Consider the following 15,688-nt stretch of genomic DNA (forward strand, 5'->3'; position numbering starts at 1 on the left):
ACCTTTGGGAGACAGGAACATGGAAAATCTCTTCAAGTTGTCAGGCTGGTTCCACTCGTAGTTGTTCATCATGTACCTGTGGTCACCTGGAGGAGCAGAGCAGGGTGTGAGATGGAGGAGGTGGTTTAGTGGCCTTGAAGGGGACAGGAGGAGGAAAAAGGGGACAATACTGGGATTTCATCCTCAAGTGCTGCAGGAGAGATTGTTCTGCTCTTTGAAAACAATTTCCTCTATTTTTGTGGGGATGAAACATTAAGAGGAAATTGTGGAGTGTGAGGGTGGTGAGAGCCTGGCCCAGGTTGCCCAGGGAAGCTGTGGCTGCCCCATCCCTGGCAGTGTTGAAGGGCAGGTTGGATGGGGCTTGGAGCAGCCTGGGCTGCTGGGAGGTGTCCCTGCCCATGCAGGGGGGTGGATCTAGATGATCTTTCAGGTCCCTTCCAACCTGAACATTTCTCTGGTATGACAACACTCTCTGCCTGGGATGTAAAACATTGCTGTAGCTGCCCAGAGGTTCAGTCTGGGATAACAGAGAAGGTCCCCCCGGGGATGTAGCACAGCTGAAGCATTTGGCCATTCAGTAGATCCACTATCTCCTGAAAAGCCATAGGGAGACTCAAAGGTTGAGGCATTTTCCCACCAAAATACTACAGTGTGGCTCAAAATGTATCCCACTTCAAAAGCAGTGGTTTGGGTTTGGCTTCTTTTGTGTGTTTAACTTGTGCACAGAGCTGGCTTCCAACCAGCAGATCTTGAACTGCAGGTCTTACAAAGCTCCACAAAGTCCATGTGGGGAGGGCTCAATGTGTTGGGTCCATTTTTATGGAAAGATGCTAAACCTGAGCTGCCAACAGCTCTTGGGCAAGGGCATTTGGTTCAGGCTGTGAGCAAATGGGATGGAACCTGCCCTTTTGCCAGCTACTATGCAGCCTGGTTTTGGTTTTCCAACACTGATCCATGATGCTCTGCTAAGACAGTTGTTCATGCAAATCCTTTCTTTCAAAGCCTCAGGTGTTCTAGAAACCTGGTGTTCTCTGCAAATTTGGTTCCCATGTTGAAATAGTTCCATTCTAGGAACCATTCCCCATACCAAGGGGAAATCATGTTTGATTGACCTTATAGCCTTCTATGAGGAAGTATCTGGGTGGGTAGATGATGGTAGGGTGGTAGATGTGGTTTATCTGGATTTCAGTAAAGGATTTGACACTGTCTCCCACAGCAGCCTTGTAACTAAACTGAGGAAGTGTGGTCTGGATGGTCAGGTAGTGAGGTGGGTCATGAACTGGTTGAAAGGAAGAAGCCAGAGAGTTGTGGTCTATGGGGCAGAATCTGGTTGGAGGTCTGTGACCAGTGGGGTCCCTAAGGGGTCGGTACTGGGACCAGTGCTGTTCAGTATTTTCATCAATGAGCTGGATGAGGGAACAGCATGTGGCCTCAGCAAGTTTGCTGGTGACACCAAACTGGGAGGAGTGGCTGACACACCAGAAGGCTGTGCTGCCATTCAGAGAGACCTGGACAGGCTGGAGAGTTGGGTGGGGAGAAACTTGATGAAATTCAACAAGGGCAAGTGCAGAGTCTTGCATCTGGGGAAGAACAACCCCATGTACCAGTGCAGGTTGGGGGCTGAGCTGCTGGAGAGCAAGGTAGGAGAAAGGGACCTGGGGGTCCTGGTGGACAGGAGGATGAGCCAGCAAAGTGCCCTTGTGGCCAAGAAGGCCAATGGCATCCTGGGGTGCATTAGAAAGGGGGTGGTTAGTGGGTCAAGGGAGGTTCTGCCTTGGTGAGGCTCCATCTGGAATATTGTGTCCAGTTCTGGGCCCCTCAGTTCAAGGAGGACAGGGAACTGCTTGAGAGAGTCCAGCACACAGCCACAAAGATGCTGAAGGGAGTGGAACATTTCCCTGATGAGGAAAGGCTGAGGGAGCTGGGTCTCTTTAGCTTGGAGAAGAGGAGACTGAGGGGTGACCTCAGCAATGGTTACAAGAATGTTAAGGGCGATTCTTTGATTCTTGAGTCACTGCAGAGACTTTTAATGTTATTCCTCCAGTTTATTTCTGTGTTATTTAAACTCCCTGGATGCTCTATGATTATTTGCCACCTTGCCACACTACTAAGTAGGTACTTGTTATGACAACTAAAAGAAAGTGGATTCCCTTTGGAGTCTGCTATTAAGCAGGTTTCATTCCATTAACACAATATTTCTTCCTGGGAAGTTTTTTACCCTAGAAGATCAAGCTGGTTGCAAATGAATCTGTTGCAGTGACTCAGGGGGAGTCCGAGTTAATTAAAGCCATTAAGTAATTGTGGAGTTATTTCCTTGAAGTCACTAGATGCAGAGTGGTGTCCTCTTTCAAGTGTAACTGTGGTTTGAAAAACGGAGAGCACTGAGGTTTCTGCAACTCACCTCAAATGACATTTCCCAACGGAGGGGGTAGCACTGCTGCTCTCACCAAGCTGTGCCCATGAAATCCCTGGTCAGGTTTCTGAAAGTGCCCAGGTTTCTGGCACTAGTTAATTGTTGCCCTGCTCAGAAATGGTTTGTCACTTGAATCTCAAGGATTTCAAGTACCATGGAGGGCTTCTGGCATCAGTACCACGGAGGGGACCCCAATTAAAAGTGATCCAGCGATCAAGAAGTAATCAGTCTTTATCCAGAGCTACTAGGACTGAACCTTTGCATGCTCTTGTTGGGTTTTACAAATGGCCAAGCCAAACATATTTGCTTCAGGATTGGAAAAATCCCCAACAAACAGCTCAGCAGATGGAAAGTAACTCCCAGAGTCATGGTCACTTGAATGCAAAGTGTTTTTATCCTACTTTCAGAAGGACCAGGGTTTGATGGGGTGTTTTTTTGCCTGTTTTTTCCCCCTCCTCCTTTATCATATCAACTTATAATGTGGGTCTGGCTCTTCTGGGAGGAAGTTGGAGTGATTTGCTTGGCTCTTGCCCAGGAAAAAAAGGTGACTTATTAATATGGGAGGAATATCTATTGAGTACTCTGAATTTGAGTGAAACATCAGTGATCTTCCAGAGGTACAGCAGAGCTCCTCAGCTGCTTGTGTTGCCTGAACTGGACTTGAGATTATTCCAGCAGAGTGCAATTTATCCTCACGTTACCTATCCAGGCTCTTGACCCTGATTGTGCTGGTGTCTGAGGTTCCCCAATTATTAATAGATTATATCCTTAGAGCAGGTTGGTGAGATAAGGTTTCATTCCAGTCTCTGTTATTCCTAGTGCAAGAGGTCATCCCATGGGATGAAGTAACTTGCCCAAGGGTTAAAAAGGCAGTTTGTGGGAGGGGTGGGAAGTGAACCTCAGTTGTGGAGCCCCATTCTACTGCCCTGTCCTAGTCCTGTGTGTGAGCTTGATGCAAGGCAAGTCCCTTCTGCAGAACTAATTGGAAAACACAGAAAGTGGGTTCTAAAACTTAGAAGCTGCCTTGCAGTGCTGTGGCTCTGGCCATCACCCCCCCATCCACATAAGAAAGATCACCCATCCTTAGACATCCCTGAAGTGGGGGGACCTCACACTGCCCTTGAACACCCAGGCTCAGGGCAGGTGGGCTACAAACCTCCTCCTGGTGGAACATGCAGAGAAGCAGGATCTGAGAGTGTTAAGCTGGTTCAAGTCCTAGCTTAATGTGAACTCCAAACTGGAGATGTTTTTGCTTGGCAAATGTGTCACTGGCTGTTCAGTGACAGGTGCTTGCAGGGTGTTCCATGTCCCAGCCAGTGGCTGAAATGGGCTGTTGGGAAGTGGAATGTCACAGCAGAGCAACAAGTGTGCTAACTGAGCTGTACAAACAGGTGATGACAGCATTTCAAAATTGCCATCCTAGGGTGGTTGCCTCCACGTTTCTGCCCCTGCCTTCTCATTTACCTCCTGAGCCACTGACTTGCCTTATTAGACCTGTGCAGCCTTCCACGTAGGAACTGCCATGCTCAGCTTGCAGAGGCTTGTTGGAGCCTGGCACAAGCAGAGTGACCCTGCTGACCTCCTGCAGGAGGGGAGGGTCACTGTTCTCCACCCCCAGGAGAAGTGTTGCTTTGACGTCCCACATGGGACGTGGCTGAACTGATTCACAGAATCATAGAATGGTTTGAGTTGGAAGGGACCTCAAAGATCATCTAGATCCAGCCCCCTAGATGGGCAGGGACACCTCCCAGTGGGTCAAGTTGCTCAGAGCCCCATCCAACCTGCCCTTCAACACTGTGAAGCCATAACATGGAGACACTCAGAGAAGCTGGGCTACTTTGGACCCCTGGGTCCTCTGTACATGAGATGCTTTGAATCCCTGGCAGTCCAGCTGCCCCCACACAGCTCTGGTAGGATATTCCAGAATGAGCTTCACTTACAAGTGGTGTTTCTCCCACTTTGCTAAGGTCCTTTCTTACTTCCTCCTCTGTGAGAGCACAACCATCACACTTCATCTCCTCTGACTCTGGCTTTGCCCAGGGGAGGGAAGGGGGAGGTCCCAGATACTCTACCATTCTCCATGTGGTTCCTCTCTATGAAGTTGCGTCCCAGGTCAGCCTTGCAGATCTTCTCCACGTGCCTCATGCAGACGTTTAGGAGGTCATCTCTGAGGAGTCCCATGGATGGGCTCATGCTCTCCCCTTCAAGCAGCACACTGTACGTTGGGAGAGATGGAGGGGGCACGTAATTCCTCATCAAAGCCCCAAACTCCTGTCAGGAAGAAAGGAGGAGAGGTTACTGAGGAACATGAGACAGAGCCTAGATCCTAGGGAACTGGCTCATGTCAGGCTCCAAATAGTGTGAAGTGGAGAACAGTGAAGATAGAGGGGGCAGAGAAATGTTCTGCCCATGAGCTGTAGCCAATAAAATGGGTGTTGGCAAATCCTAAGGTCACCTACCAGGGCAGAGACAGCTTCAAACATCAGGGTTGGTTCTTGCCATACATGTGCATTGAACTGGAGAAGATTAACCCCATCAATGTGGGATTTGTCTTTGGGACAAATCCTGTTCTCATGGGGGGAAAAAAGGAAGGAAAGGAGAATGAGATCTCAGTTACCTGCAGGAAGAGCACGGAATCACTGATCTGGTGGATCTGCTCCCTGTTCTCCTTGTCCTCCCGCAGAAGCTTTGCCCTCTCTTCCAGCTCATCCACAATTTCCTTCACATTCTCTGATGCAATCTTTTCCCTCTGGTCCAGTGCAGCCTTCACTTCATCCCTCTGCCTCTCCAGGTCACGGATCAGCTCTTTGAAATGCTGGTCCACTGTGGCCTTCTCATTGGTGGTGTAGTTCTGGGGGGGAAGGGGCAAGGAGAGGAGGCAGCAGGAAAGATGCAGGAGAAACCAAATATTAAACTTTTCCATGGGATACAGAGGGGGATAATTCCAGGCATTCCCAGCATTTATAGCTGACCTCCTGCAGGAGGGGAGGGTCACTGTTCTCCACCCCCAGGAGAAGTGTTGCTTTGAAGTCCCACATGGGACGTGGCTGAACTGATTCACAGAATCATAGAATGGTTTGAGTTGGAAGTGACCTCAAAGATCATCTAGATCCAGCCCCCTAGATGGGCAGGGACACCTCCCAGTGGGTCAAGTTGCTCAGAGCCCCATCCAACCTGCCCTTCAACACTGTGAAGCCATAACATGGAGACACTCAGAGAAGCTGGGCTACTTTGGACCCCTGGGTCCTCTGTACATGAGATGCTTTGAATCCCTGGCAGCCCAGCTGCCCCACACAGCTCTGGTAGGATATTCCAGAATGAGCTTCACTTACAAGTGGTGTTTCTCCCACTTTGCTAAGGTCCTTTCTTACTTCCTCCTCTGTGAGAGCACAACCATCACACTTCATCTCCTCTGACTCTGGCTTTGCCCAGGGGAGGGAAGGGGGAGGTCCCAGATACTCTACCATTCTCCATGTGGTTCCTCTCTATGAAGTTGCGTCCCAGGTCAGCCTTGCAGATCTTCTCCACGTGCCTCATGCAGACGTTTAGGAGGTCATCTCTGAGGAGTCCCATGGATGGGCTCATGCTCTCCCCTTCAAGCAGCACACTGTACGTTGGGAGAGATGGAGGGGGCACGTAATTCCTCATCAAAGCCCCAAACTCCTGTCAGGAAGAAAGGAGGAGAGGTTACTGAGGAACATGAGACAGAGCCTAGATCCTAGGGAACTGGCTCATGTCAGGCTCCAAATAGTGTGAAGTGGAGAACAGTGAAGATAGAGGGGGCAGAGAAATGTTCTGCCCATGAGCTGTAGCCAATAAAATGGGTGTTGGCAAATCCTAAGGTCACCTACCAGGGCAGAGACAGCTTCAAACATCAGGGTTGGTTCTTGCCATACATGTGCATTGAACTGGAGAAGATTAACCCCATCAATGTGGGATTTGTCTTTGGGACAAATCCTGTTCTCATGGGGGGAAAAAAGGAAGGAAAGGAGAATGAGATCTCAGTTACCTGCAGGAAGAGCACAGAATCACTGATCTGGTGGATCTGCTCCCTGTTCTCCTTGTCCTCCCGCAGAAGCTTTGCCCTTTCTTCCAGCTCATCCACAATTTCCTTCACATTCTCTGATGCAATCTTTTCCCTCTGGTCCAGTGCAGCCTTCACTTCATCCCTCTGCCTCTCCAGGTCACGGATCAGCTCTTTGAAATGCTGGTCCACTGTGGCCTTCTCATTGGTGGTGTAGTTCTGGGGGGGAAGGGGCAAGGAGAGGAGGCAGCAGGAAAGATGCAGGAGAAACCAAATATTAAACTTTTCCATGGGATACAGAGGGGGATAATTCCAGGCATTCCCAGCATTTATACTGGGACTGTGGAGACTCTAGGGATACAAATCTTGGCACCAGAAGAGTTGTGCCAAGAGAATTAACACTTGTTCCTGCCATCCTGGGGGGTGTGTGCAATCAACAGGCTGTCTTCCTGGATTATAAGAGCACATCTTTTCTTTCAACTCAGGAACTGCACTCAGAGGTGATATTTAAAAACACTGTTTAACCTTCTAAATCATGGTTCTGGCTCCTCAAGAACATAAGGACCAAAGTCCCAGCATTTCAAAGGATGAAAGGTGCTGAAACACTCTTTACAAACCTGACCTGTAGGTCCTTCTGAAATATTCCTCAGAAGGGCTGTGGATCTAACTATATTAAGAGTTGAAATTTCTAGGTCAGATTTCCAATCATAATAATAATAATAGTAATAGTAATAATAGCCATAATGAAGCAGACAAAAAGCAGAGCAGGCAAGCCAATGTGTATGTACCACATGAAAGGGAGAAGAATGGCTTTGGCTATTAATATTATGCAAATGTCCTGGGGTGTCTCCAAATAGTGTTTTCACTGCCCTGTTCAGTTAGGGTAGAAATGAAAAATAACATCACATCATTACTATGTTCCAACCCTCTGTGTGGTGAAAGAATTTGAAAGGAGCCCCATGTCAGTATGGAAACAAGCTGTTTCATTATAAACAAAGTGGATTTTTGGTTCCCTGCATCTGTTTCTTTTTGCCCCATCCCTGTTTGGGCAGCTCAGAGCCCTTCTGGAGTGGATTTTTGTGTGTGGTCTAGCAAGAAATAAAAAAAAGCAGCACACCTTTGTTTTCCAACTCAGCCTGGTTACTGGGAACTGAGGAATCATAAGGATCCAAAGCAGGGAGGTGGCTTGGATGGTTTGGTAACAAGGCTGTGCTGCCTTTTGGTGATCTCCTGCAAGGGATGTTGCAAGAGGACTCCAGGAGGAGTTGTTGTTTCCAAGATCTGGCATGGGGGAGTTTTGGAGAGGGATGAGATAGGCACTGGGTAAGGAATGGAGTGAGTAAGAGCTGGATATGTCTGAGGAACTGAGGAAAAGAGAGGGAAAAGAAAGGAAAGTGACAAGTACAATATAACAGAAGATCCCATACGCACCTTGATACGGTCCCTCTCCTTCTGCCACTTATCCATCTCATCCTCTACCTCAATGATCTTCAGCTGCAGTTGCTCTTTCTGCAGGGAAAGCTCAGCCTGCAAGAAGAGGGGAATCTCATGAACTGGGGCTGAGGGTGGCCTACTTCAAAGGGGCACACTGGTGCATTTGGCCCTGAACAATAATAGCTGGGAGGTACAGGTTCCTGGCACGGCTTGAAATGGGGATCATGTGCTGACACTGGGTAAGAGCCCAGAACTTCTGGCTTGGGTCAAGACATTCAGCTCACTCAGCAAAGACGGCAGCAGAAGCACCCACCTACTGCCATCATGGGGCTGCTTTTAATCACATTAGAGTCATTAGCTGGAGGGGGAAGAGGCCTGTTTCAAAATTCAGCTGTGTATGCAGTGCAGGGCCCATCCCAGGGTGTGTCTCTGCAGCAAGAACAGTTTTCATATAATTATGGAATGACGCTGGACGAGTGTTGCAACCAGAGGACGGTGCCTCCGGCAGGAATTCTGTTTAGACAGGATTGTGGATTAATTTGCTCTGAATTGAGAGCTTTCATGTTATGATGAAGCTGGGGAATGCTTGGAAAAAATAAAAAAAACACCGAGGGGAGGAGGGAAGAGGTGTAGTCAGCCGGGCTTGACTTAGATCAGCAACTTCACTGGGATGCATTTGCATCTCGTTTTGCACTGGCTTCCCAGAGAAGCTCAGACCAGACAATTGCATGGAAGGTGGTTCCCAGCCCTGGAGCCTGGGGAGGGCTGGGCAGGGGTGCACTGGTGTCACATGCTGGTTGGTGGCCTGCCCTGTCCCTGCAGCAGCCCAGGACCTGGCTGGTTAGTAATGCCCTGCGCCGTTAACTCCGGGCAACCCCTCCCTCCATCCTTCATATTCACCACGTCCCTGCCCAACAGATCATGACAAAGCCTTTGTTTACTCCTGTCAAGATCTTTCTGTGTTTCATGTGCATAAGAGGTTGGTCACAACACAATTATAACTCCAGGCAATCTGGCCACTCGTGCCCAGAGCTGTTTAGGAGCTATGCAGTTGGCAGAAATCACCTGCACTCCCCAGCCCAGCTGTGTCATGTTAGAGGAGTTCTGAGAACCTGCTGCTCGTGTGGGATCCTTTGGCAGATGGTGGTGTTACCCCAAAGCACTCAGGTTGAGGCCAAGAGTCAGAGGTAGGGAAGATGAGGGATGGATAAATCCATTCCCACAGTGAGGTCTCCCTGCTGTTCAAACACAAGGTGCAGTTCCCACTGTTCTGCCACCCAAGAACATGACAGGACGTGACAACCTGGGTCTTCTCCTGTGATCCTAGCTGCCCTTGGGGTGGGGATTGCTCCTGTTCCAGGAGTAGAAAATCAGCATCACAGGATGCTGAAGAGCAGGCAACAAATGTTCAGGCAGCTCAGACCAAGGAAATCGGGGCTCCTGTCTTGGTGCCAGTCACTGAAGTGACTGAACATCCCCTTGAGCCTGGTTCAAGCACAGCTGCCTCTGAGAGCCATTGGTTCTAGCTGTTCCAATTTAGAAAATCTCTGTCTGTAGAGGGAAAACTAGTTGATAGCTGTTTTATTGCCTTATAAAACAGAAGGGGGAAACAGAAAAGGCAAATGCACCTATAGGTATCTCAGTGCCAGAAAAGCTGCAGCCTGACAATGTCATTATTATTGTCCTTGTTGAGAGTTAGGGGAGCCCTGGACCTCTAGATATTATTCATACAACCTGGCAGCCTTCAGAAATCAACTGCATGTAGTCATGAGCTCATTCTACAGGGGTTCAGAGCAGACATGAAAGGTTGTTGTGGTACAGGATCATCAGGGAACCATATGGGTATCAAAATGAGGAAATTAGCTTTACTACTGACTAAGAGAGCACAAGTGTGAGCTTGATCCCATATTTTTCACGTGTTCATGGCAGTGGCTTGGAGGAATAAATCCTTTTTGTCCTTTCTCATGTGCACTGTGAGGTGTCCTCTGCATCAAGGCACAAAGGTGTGCAACCATCTTTGCAGAGCAAGGAGATCAAAGGAATTTGGATCCAGATACCCATCAGACTGCAGCAACCACTCTGAGAAATTACACTGCCATGCAAGTTGTTCCTTGGAGCCACAGAGCTACAGATGGCAGGAATTGTTAGCAAAGTAAAAAGCACATCTCCTGAGCAATGGGAGGTCTGGTTTCCCCTCTTCATCTCTAAGTATCAGTACATTCTTATGACAGGAATGTGAGTGGAATCACACAGAGGGGGATGGGAGGGATTTTTGGGGGAGGAACAGACCTTTCACAGTCATGTAGACACTCTCAAACACCAGGGATTTGAAAACAAAGGCAGCATGAAAAAATTTCAGGTGATTGCTGGTTGGTCGTGACAATGTTATAATTTTTTTAGTACTTTTTAATCAAGATGGGTCACAAAGCAATTTTGCAAACTATAACTTGCTCTCAAGTGATAGCTAACTCTTTAACAGCTTGTTGCAGCTATACCTTCACCCAGAAAGGCAGTTTGGGTGCCTCTGGGATGGGATGTAACAACTATTTAAGAGCAGACCCACACTACTATTTAGAGTGAGAATTATGATTTGCAAATGGAAATTACAGAGATGGTTCCAATAGCCTGAATGCAAATGCTCCACCACAGTCATCAGGTTGGCTTGGGTTAGAACACCCAGACCCAGGGCAGGAGGAAACATTGGTACAGAGACCAGCAAAGGCAAGGGAGGTGAAGGGAAGTTTCATTGCATTATAGTATAAACACCAAAATCTAGTCTTACCATAGAACAAAATGTTTAAAAGAGGTCCAGGAAGACTATGGAATAGTACAAGAACTGGTGACAGGGGCACACAAAGGTAGAGGCTCTCTGGAGTTGGATCACAATATAGGAAGTTCAGCAGAGATGATTTCATGATGTTTTTAAGGCTTGGGGCTGGCTGGGAGCTGCTTTAGCTGTCCAGATATATCCTGTGTTACATTGACAGCAGGATGGTCACAGGTACTAGGGGCACTCAACTTCTCAGCTTCATTCCCTATGAAGAAATGTCTCTCCTAGCTTTCTCAGACTTTCCAGAGTCAACAAACCCTGATCCCTTTATGTGATGGACCTCCCAGAACAAATCTGTGGGGATCAGAAGGTTTTAGTGAAAGAAAGGTAACACAGCAGCTCCACACATTGTGGAGGGAGCCCCTCCAGTGCAAAAATAACAGTAAGAGTGAAGATGATCCAGGAAATACTTTTAACTATTCAGTTTCAAATTTAAACTATTCAGTTTAATAGTTTAAGCTATTCAGTTTGACTCTAGTTGGTTGAGAAATGCTGGCATTGAGAGTCTTGGAGCTAAGAGAAGATCTATAGTCTAAATTAATTAGGACAGTCAAGAGGCACAAGTGAAAGTTCAGAGTGTACACCTAAACATCCACAGCTGAACCCAGCCCTTCTGCTGTGAAGGACCTAGAGATGGGAGATTATGAGTCTTGCATCATGATGCAACTCATTTTTGCAAGGCAGCAATACAAGCATCATCATGTCTTAATGCTCTGGGAACCCAGTCCTTGAATCGGGGAACACCCCTGTGTCACCAGCCTGGAAGAGCTGTGCTAATTACCTGAGAGCAACAGCCAAATGCAATAATGAAGCTAGAGAAGAAGTGTTTCAAGTTGTTGTCCCAGTGCAGGGCCTGTCTTGGAAATGAGAGGGCTGAGAACTCAGCAAATTGTTTTGAGACATTCTTTCTGCTGGTTTTGCCATGATGTTTTTCTAGCTCAGCTTGTTAAGCAGAGGTGGGTGTCAGTGGGCTCCAGTCTCTGGAGGCTCTGCCAGCAGCATCCTGCAAAAATGCCACTTGTCACTGCATGAGCTGAGGCCAGGAAATGCTCTCTGCTTTTTGCCCAGTTTGAAGAGAATCCTTCACTGGGAGGGTGGTGAGAGCCTGGCCCAGGGTGCCCAGGGAAGCTGTGGCTGCCCCATCCCTGGCAGTGTTGAAGGGCAGGTTGGATGGGGCTTGGAGCAGCCTGGGCTGGTGGGAGGTGTCCCTGCCCATGTAGGGGCGTGGATCTGGATGATCTGTAAGGTCCCCTCCAACCCAAACCAGCCTGTGATTCTATGATAATTCCTCACCCGCAAAGTGGGGGATTTTCCTTGGGTTCTGCCCCCCCTTGCAGAGACATTAATGCACAATTCAGGCAAACAGACAAACCTAACTTAAATCACAATCTGCAGTAGGTCAGCTTCCACAGCCTTCCAGCTGGGAAGGATGTCCTGCACCCTCTCTGTGGAAACAGCAGCTATTTTAAGCTGGTGTCCACAGAGCAACCACAACCAATGTAGATAAGGTCTCAGAGCCACATTGTGCCCTAACCAAGCACCAGGGGGAAAGGCCAGAATTCCTCCTATTGGCACATTGATACACCCTTGTTTGCCCTGTATTCAGACAGGGAAAGCAATACAGAGAGGACACGGATGGAAATCCCTCTGGATCCATCTCTGAACCGTTGACTTCAAAGCCCAGTTCAGCTGCTCTGAAGTCTCCCCTTTTAAAAGTTGCTTTGTTGAAATGAGGAACACCCAGCTCCCATTTCTGCACAGCAGTTCCCTGCTGCCTCTTTAAACCTGCTGCACAATGTGAACTTTTCTTTAAAGAATTAAAGAAAAAAAAATGATAAATCAAAGTGCCTTTCACCAGAACTGACCTGACATGCTGAGTACTAAGGCTGGGGCTGGATAGTTATGCCAGGTTATTTACAGCTCTGTGACTGGCAGGCATGTGTGAGGCTGTCTCATTTTAAGAATAGGCCTGTAAAACAGGTTTTGGATGAAGGATCCCCTTCCAAAATTAAGGATTCTGTCTGAAAGAGGGGCTGTAGCTCTGCTGAGAAATCAGGCTGGCAGGAGGGTTGTGTTGGTGTGTGCTGTGGGTGTTATTGCCCAGCCTCACAGACCTGTCCTTGGTTGTTTCTTGTACTGATTTTGGTGGGGTTGTTGCCTTTTCTTTAAATCTGTAGCAGGAAACTAATGCAAATTGGATCTGGGGAAGACATTACGGGTTCGCTGGGTAAAATATGCAAATACCACTGGACGGAAACTCAGAAAAGATGATAACTTGTCTCTGTCTGAAGCCCAGTTCCTTTCACTCCTGTCTGCTCAGCTCTCACCCCAGCTGAGAGCAGCACACTCACCCCGTGCTCCTGAGAAGTGTTAGATGCTGCTGTGTTCTCCCTCTGTCCCACAGACTGAGAGATACCAGGCTTTCCACTGCTTGCCTACATGCTCTAACTAGTAGGTGTCTGTGCCCTGGCTTCTTTGCATTCCTCTGCTCTCAAGCTGATCTGCCTCTGCATTTTGGAGCAAGCAGAATTACCTAATTCTGCAGCAAGATCTGAAGCTCTCCCTTTGTTTCCCAACACTGAAGTTCAGCACCTCTCTGTCCTGCAGGCCTGTAGCAAAGGTGAACTCATTAAAGAGACTGTAACCTGCCTTAATTCTGCAATACAAAGGGAATAGGAGGGCTAAACCAAGCATATTACACCTTATGATGTGACAGTTGTGCCACTAAATTGGTGAGCATCTAGACTGATTGACAGGCTTAAGTGCATCACAGCATAGAAACTCCCCCAGTTCTGCTGGAATCCTCTCCAGGTTTGCAGTCCCAGTATAGCCAGGGACTGGGAAAGCCTTGCAGATAAACCTTTCTTGACAACCAACACTGTGGGAAAGGGTCTGTCTGGATACAGCTGTATTCTGATCACCACTCTAGTGGCATAGTTGGCAGATTTGGCAGCAGTAAAGCTACCCTGGAGCTGCTTGGATGCCAAGCTGTGAAAATAGAGCAGGGATGGGGTTGACCTGATGTGGGGTTTTTTGCTTATCCTTTCCACAGAGGCCAGCAGCACCAGCCACACTTTGCCTCTCTTGGAATTTGTGGTCATATTTCCAGCTCAGCTGATTTGCAAGACTTGAAAAGAATAGGTGGTGCACACAAGGGACTTGGAAAAGTTCATTCCTCTTTGTGGCTCTTGCTAAGGCTCCACCAAGGGTGAATAAATCAGGGTTAGGAATAAACATTTGTAAGCAACAGCAATCCTGGTAATTGTTTTTGTCTGAGTGAGTATTCATTCAAGTTACAACATGATCCAAACTTGCTGTCAGGAGAAAACTGCACATGTGGATGATTCATGTTGATAAACCCCTAAATCCTTCAGGCTTAGCAGCAGCAGGAACAGCACTGAGCAGGAACTAAAGCATGGAGCTGAGAAGAGCAACTCAAGGACACTGAGAAAGAAATCAAACATCATTTAAATCATAGGTAAAGTCTGCCCTCTTTAAAAGGAAGGTGTTCTAGGTCTATCCAAGCACAGGAAGAAGGCTCTGGACAGCTTTGGTTCCTCAGGGAGCAAGGGTTGACCTCTTAACAGTGGAAATGTCTGAGAGGAGTTGGACAACCTGGCAGACACAGCTTGGTGAGAGTGAGGCATGTGCTGTGCTCAGAGCTGACATCAAGAACACAAGAACAGGCAATTATGGAACAAGCAGCAGGCTGGCAAGCCCTGCAGGAATCTCTTTAAGTATGACTGACTGAGACATGGAAGAAACCTTGTCTGGTTTCAGCAAGGCTGGAAGTTGGAGACAACATTGCAAGGCAAGACTGAAAATTTTCACCAGAAGACAAACTCCAGAGAAGATGCTCTTTGAGCCTCATGAGATAAATCTTAGCACCTTAGAAAGAGCTGAACTGTTCTTCCAAGCTAAGGATAACTCAAGAATTCCCAACAGTTGCATTTGCCTGTTCCCCACATCAGAGCTCTGGTTTGGGCTGTGCTTAAGACTGGGATTTAGCAGCTCTTAGTGTCCTTTCAGCTTCTGCCATGGCTGTCTGTGTGACTCTAATTGTTTTTACTTAATTACCGTGTCATGGTTCTCCTTTCTGTGATCCTTTCTGTCCTGTCTGCTTAGACCAGGAGGTTTCCAGGCCAGGCCATGCTCTTGCTGTGGGGATGTACAGCACTGAACATGCTGAGACCCTGATCTTTACCAGAGCTGGGGGAGTAGTGGTTCATCCACCCAGAAAACAAACAGCATGAGGCTTTCAGCAAACAAAGGTGGAAGACTTTTCATTAGAGTGAGCACTTTTCCACATACCAGCCTCATCTCCTTAGGTGTCCATCCTCTAAACCTATTGTAGCAACTCTTCAGAGGAAATAATAGTGGTTTGTGTTTGCACAGGGATTTATTTTTCTTCATCTAAGCTTGGAAAGCCTCTTCCCACAGGTGTGGCTGGACACTATTGTATCCCTAACAGAAAAGAAAAACCAAACCCCATCATGTCACTCTAAGTAGCTGAGATGGCAATTTCCAGTAGTAACCTGGCAGCCACTGGTAACTTGAGCAGCCAATGACCTGCCTGCCTGGATGCTGGAGGTCCTGAGCTAGAGCAATGCCCCACCTTTCTGGCAGTGGGTAGCACTGTGCAAACACTGTCAAAGCTTGAGACCTCTTTTTGAAAACTTAGCATGTAGGGCTCTGATTCACCACCTGCTGAAAGTCCCTGGTGCAACCAAGGGTGAAAACCACAACCTTCCTCTCCCCCAAATCCAGCCTGCAACACAGCACCAGTGCTTACCCTGCTGGAACCAGCATTAGGAGAAGGACCTTGCAGCAGAACCCAGGCAGTACCAGTTCTCCACTAAACTTTTCCATCCACCACCCCCATCCCAGAAATTACACTGCCCATAATTCAGGAGAGACTGGAAGGCTGGAGAGCACCAGCTGTGGTGTTAGTGCTGAGGTCCACTGGCAAGTCTGGACATAGGCAATA

General features: G+C 47.9%; 1 protein-coding gene across 1 annotated transcript in view; it reads right to left on the reverse strand.

Annotated features, from left to right (window-relative positions):
* TRIM29 (tripartite motif containing 29) overlaps window positions 1–15,688 on the reverse strand; it is a 24,036-nt gene that overhangs the window by 7,489 nt on the left and 859 nt on the right. Inside the window, exons 2-7 of the mRNA XM_009994602.1 lie at window positions 14,779–14,797; window positions 13,173–13,202; window positions 7,869–7,964; window positions 6,423–6,656; window positions 5,878–6,076; window positions 3–86 (exon numbers count right to left, since the gene is read on the reverse strand). Coding sequence (XP_009992904.1) covers window positions 3–86; window positions 5,878–6,076; window positions 6,423–6,656; window positions 7,869–7,964; window positions 13,173–13,202; window positions 14,779–14,797 — 662 coding nt within the window. The remainder of the gene's footprint in view (window positions 1–2; window positions 87–5,877; window positions 6,077–6,422; window positions 6,657–7,868; window positions 7,965–13,172; window positions 13,203–14,778; window positions 14,798–15,688) is intronic.

Source organism: Chaetura pelagica, unplaced genomic scaffold, assembly GCF_000747805.2.
Source record: "Chaetura pelagica isolate M959 unplaced genomic scaffold, ChaPel_1.0 scaffold583, whole genome shotgun sequence".
NCBI lineage: Eukaryota > Metazoa > Chordata > Aves > Apodiformes > Apodidae > Chaetura > Chaetura pelagica.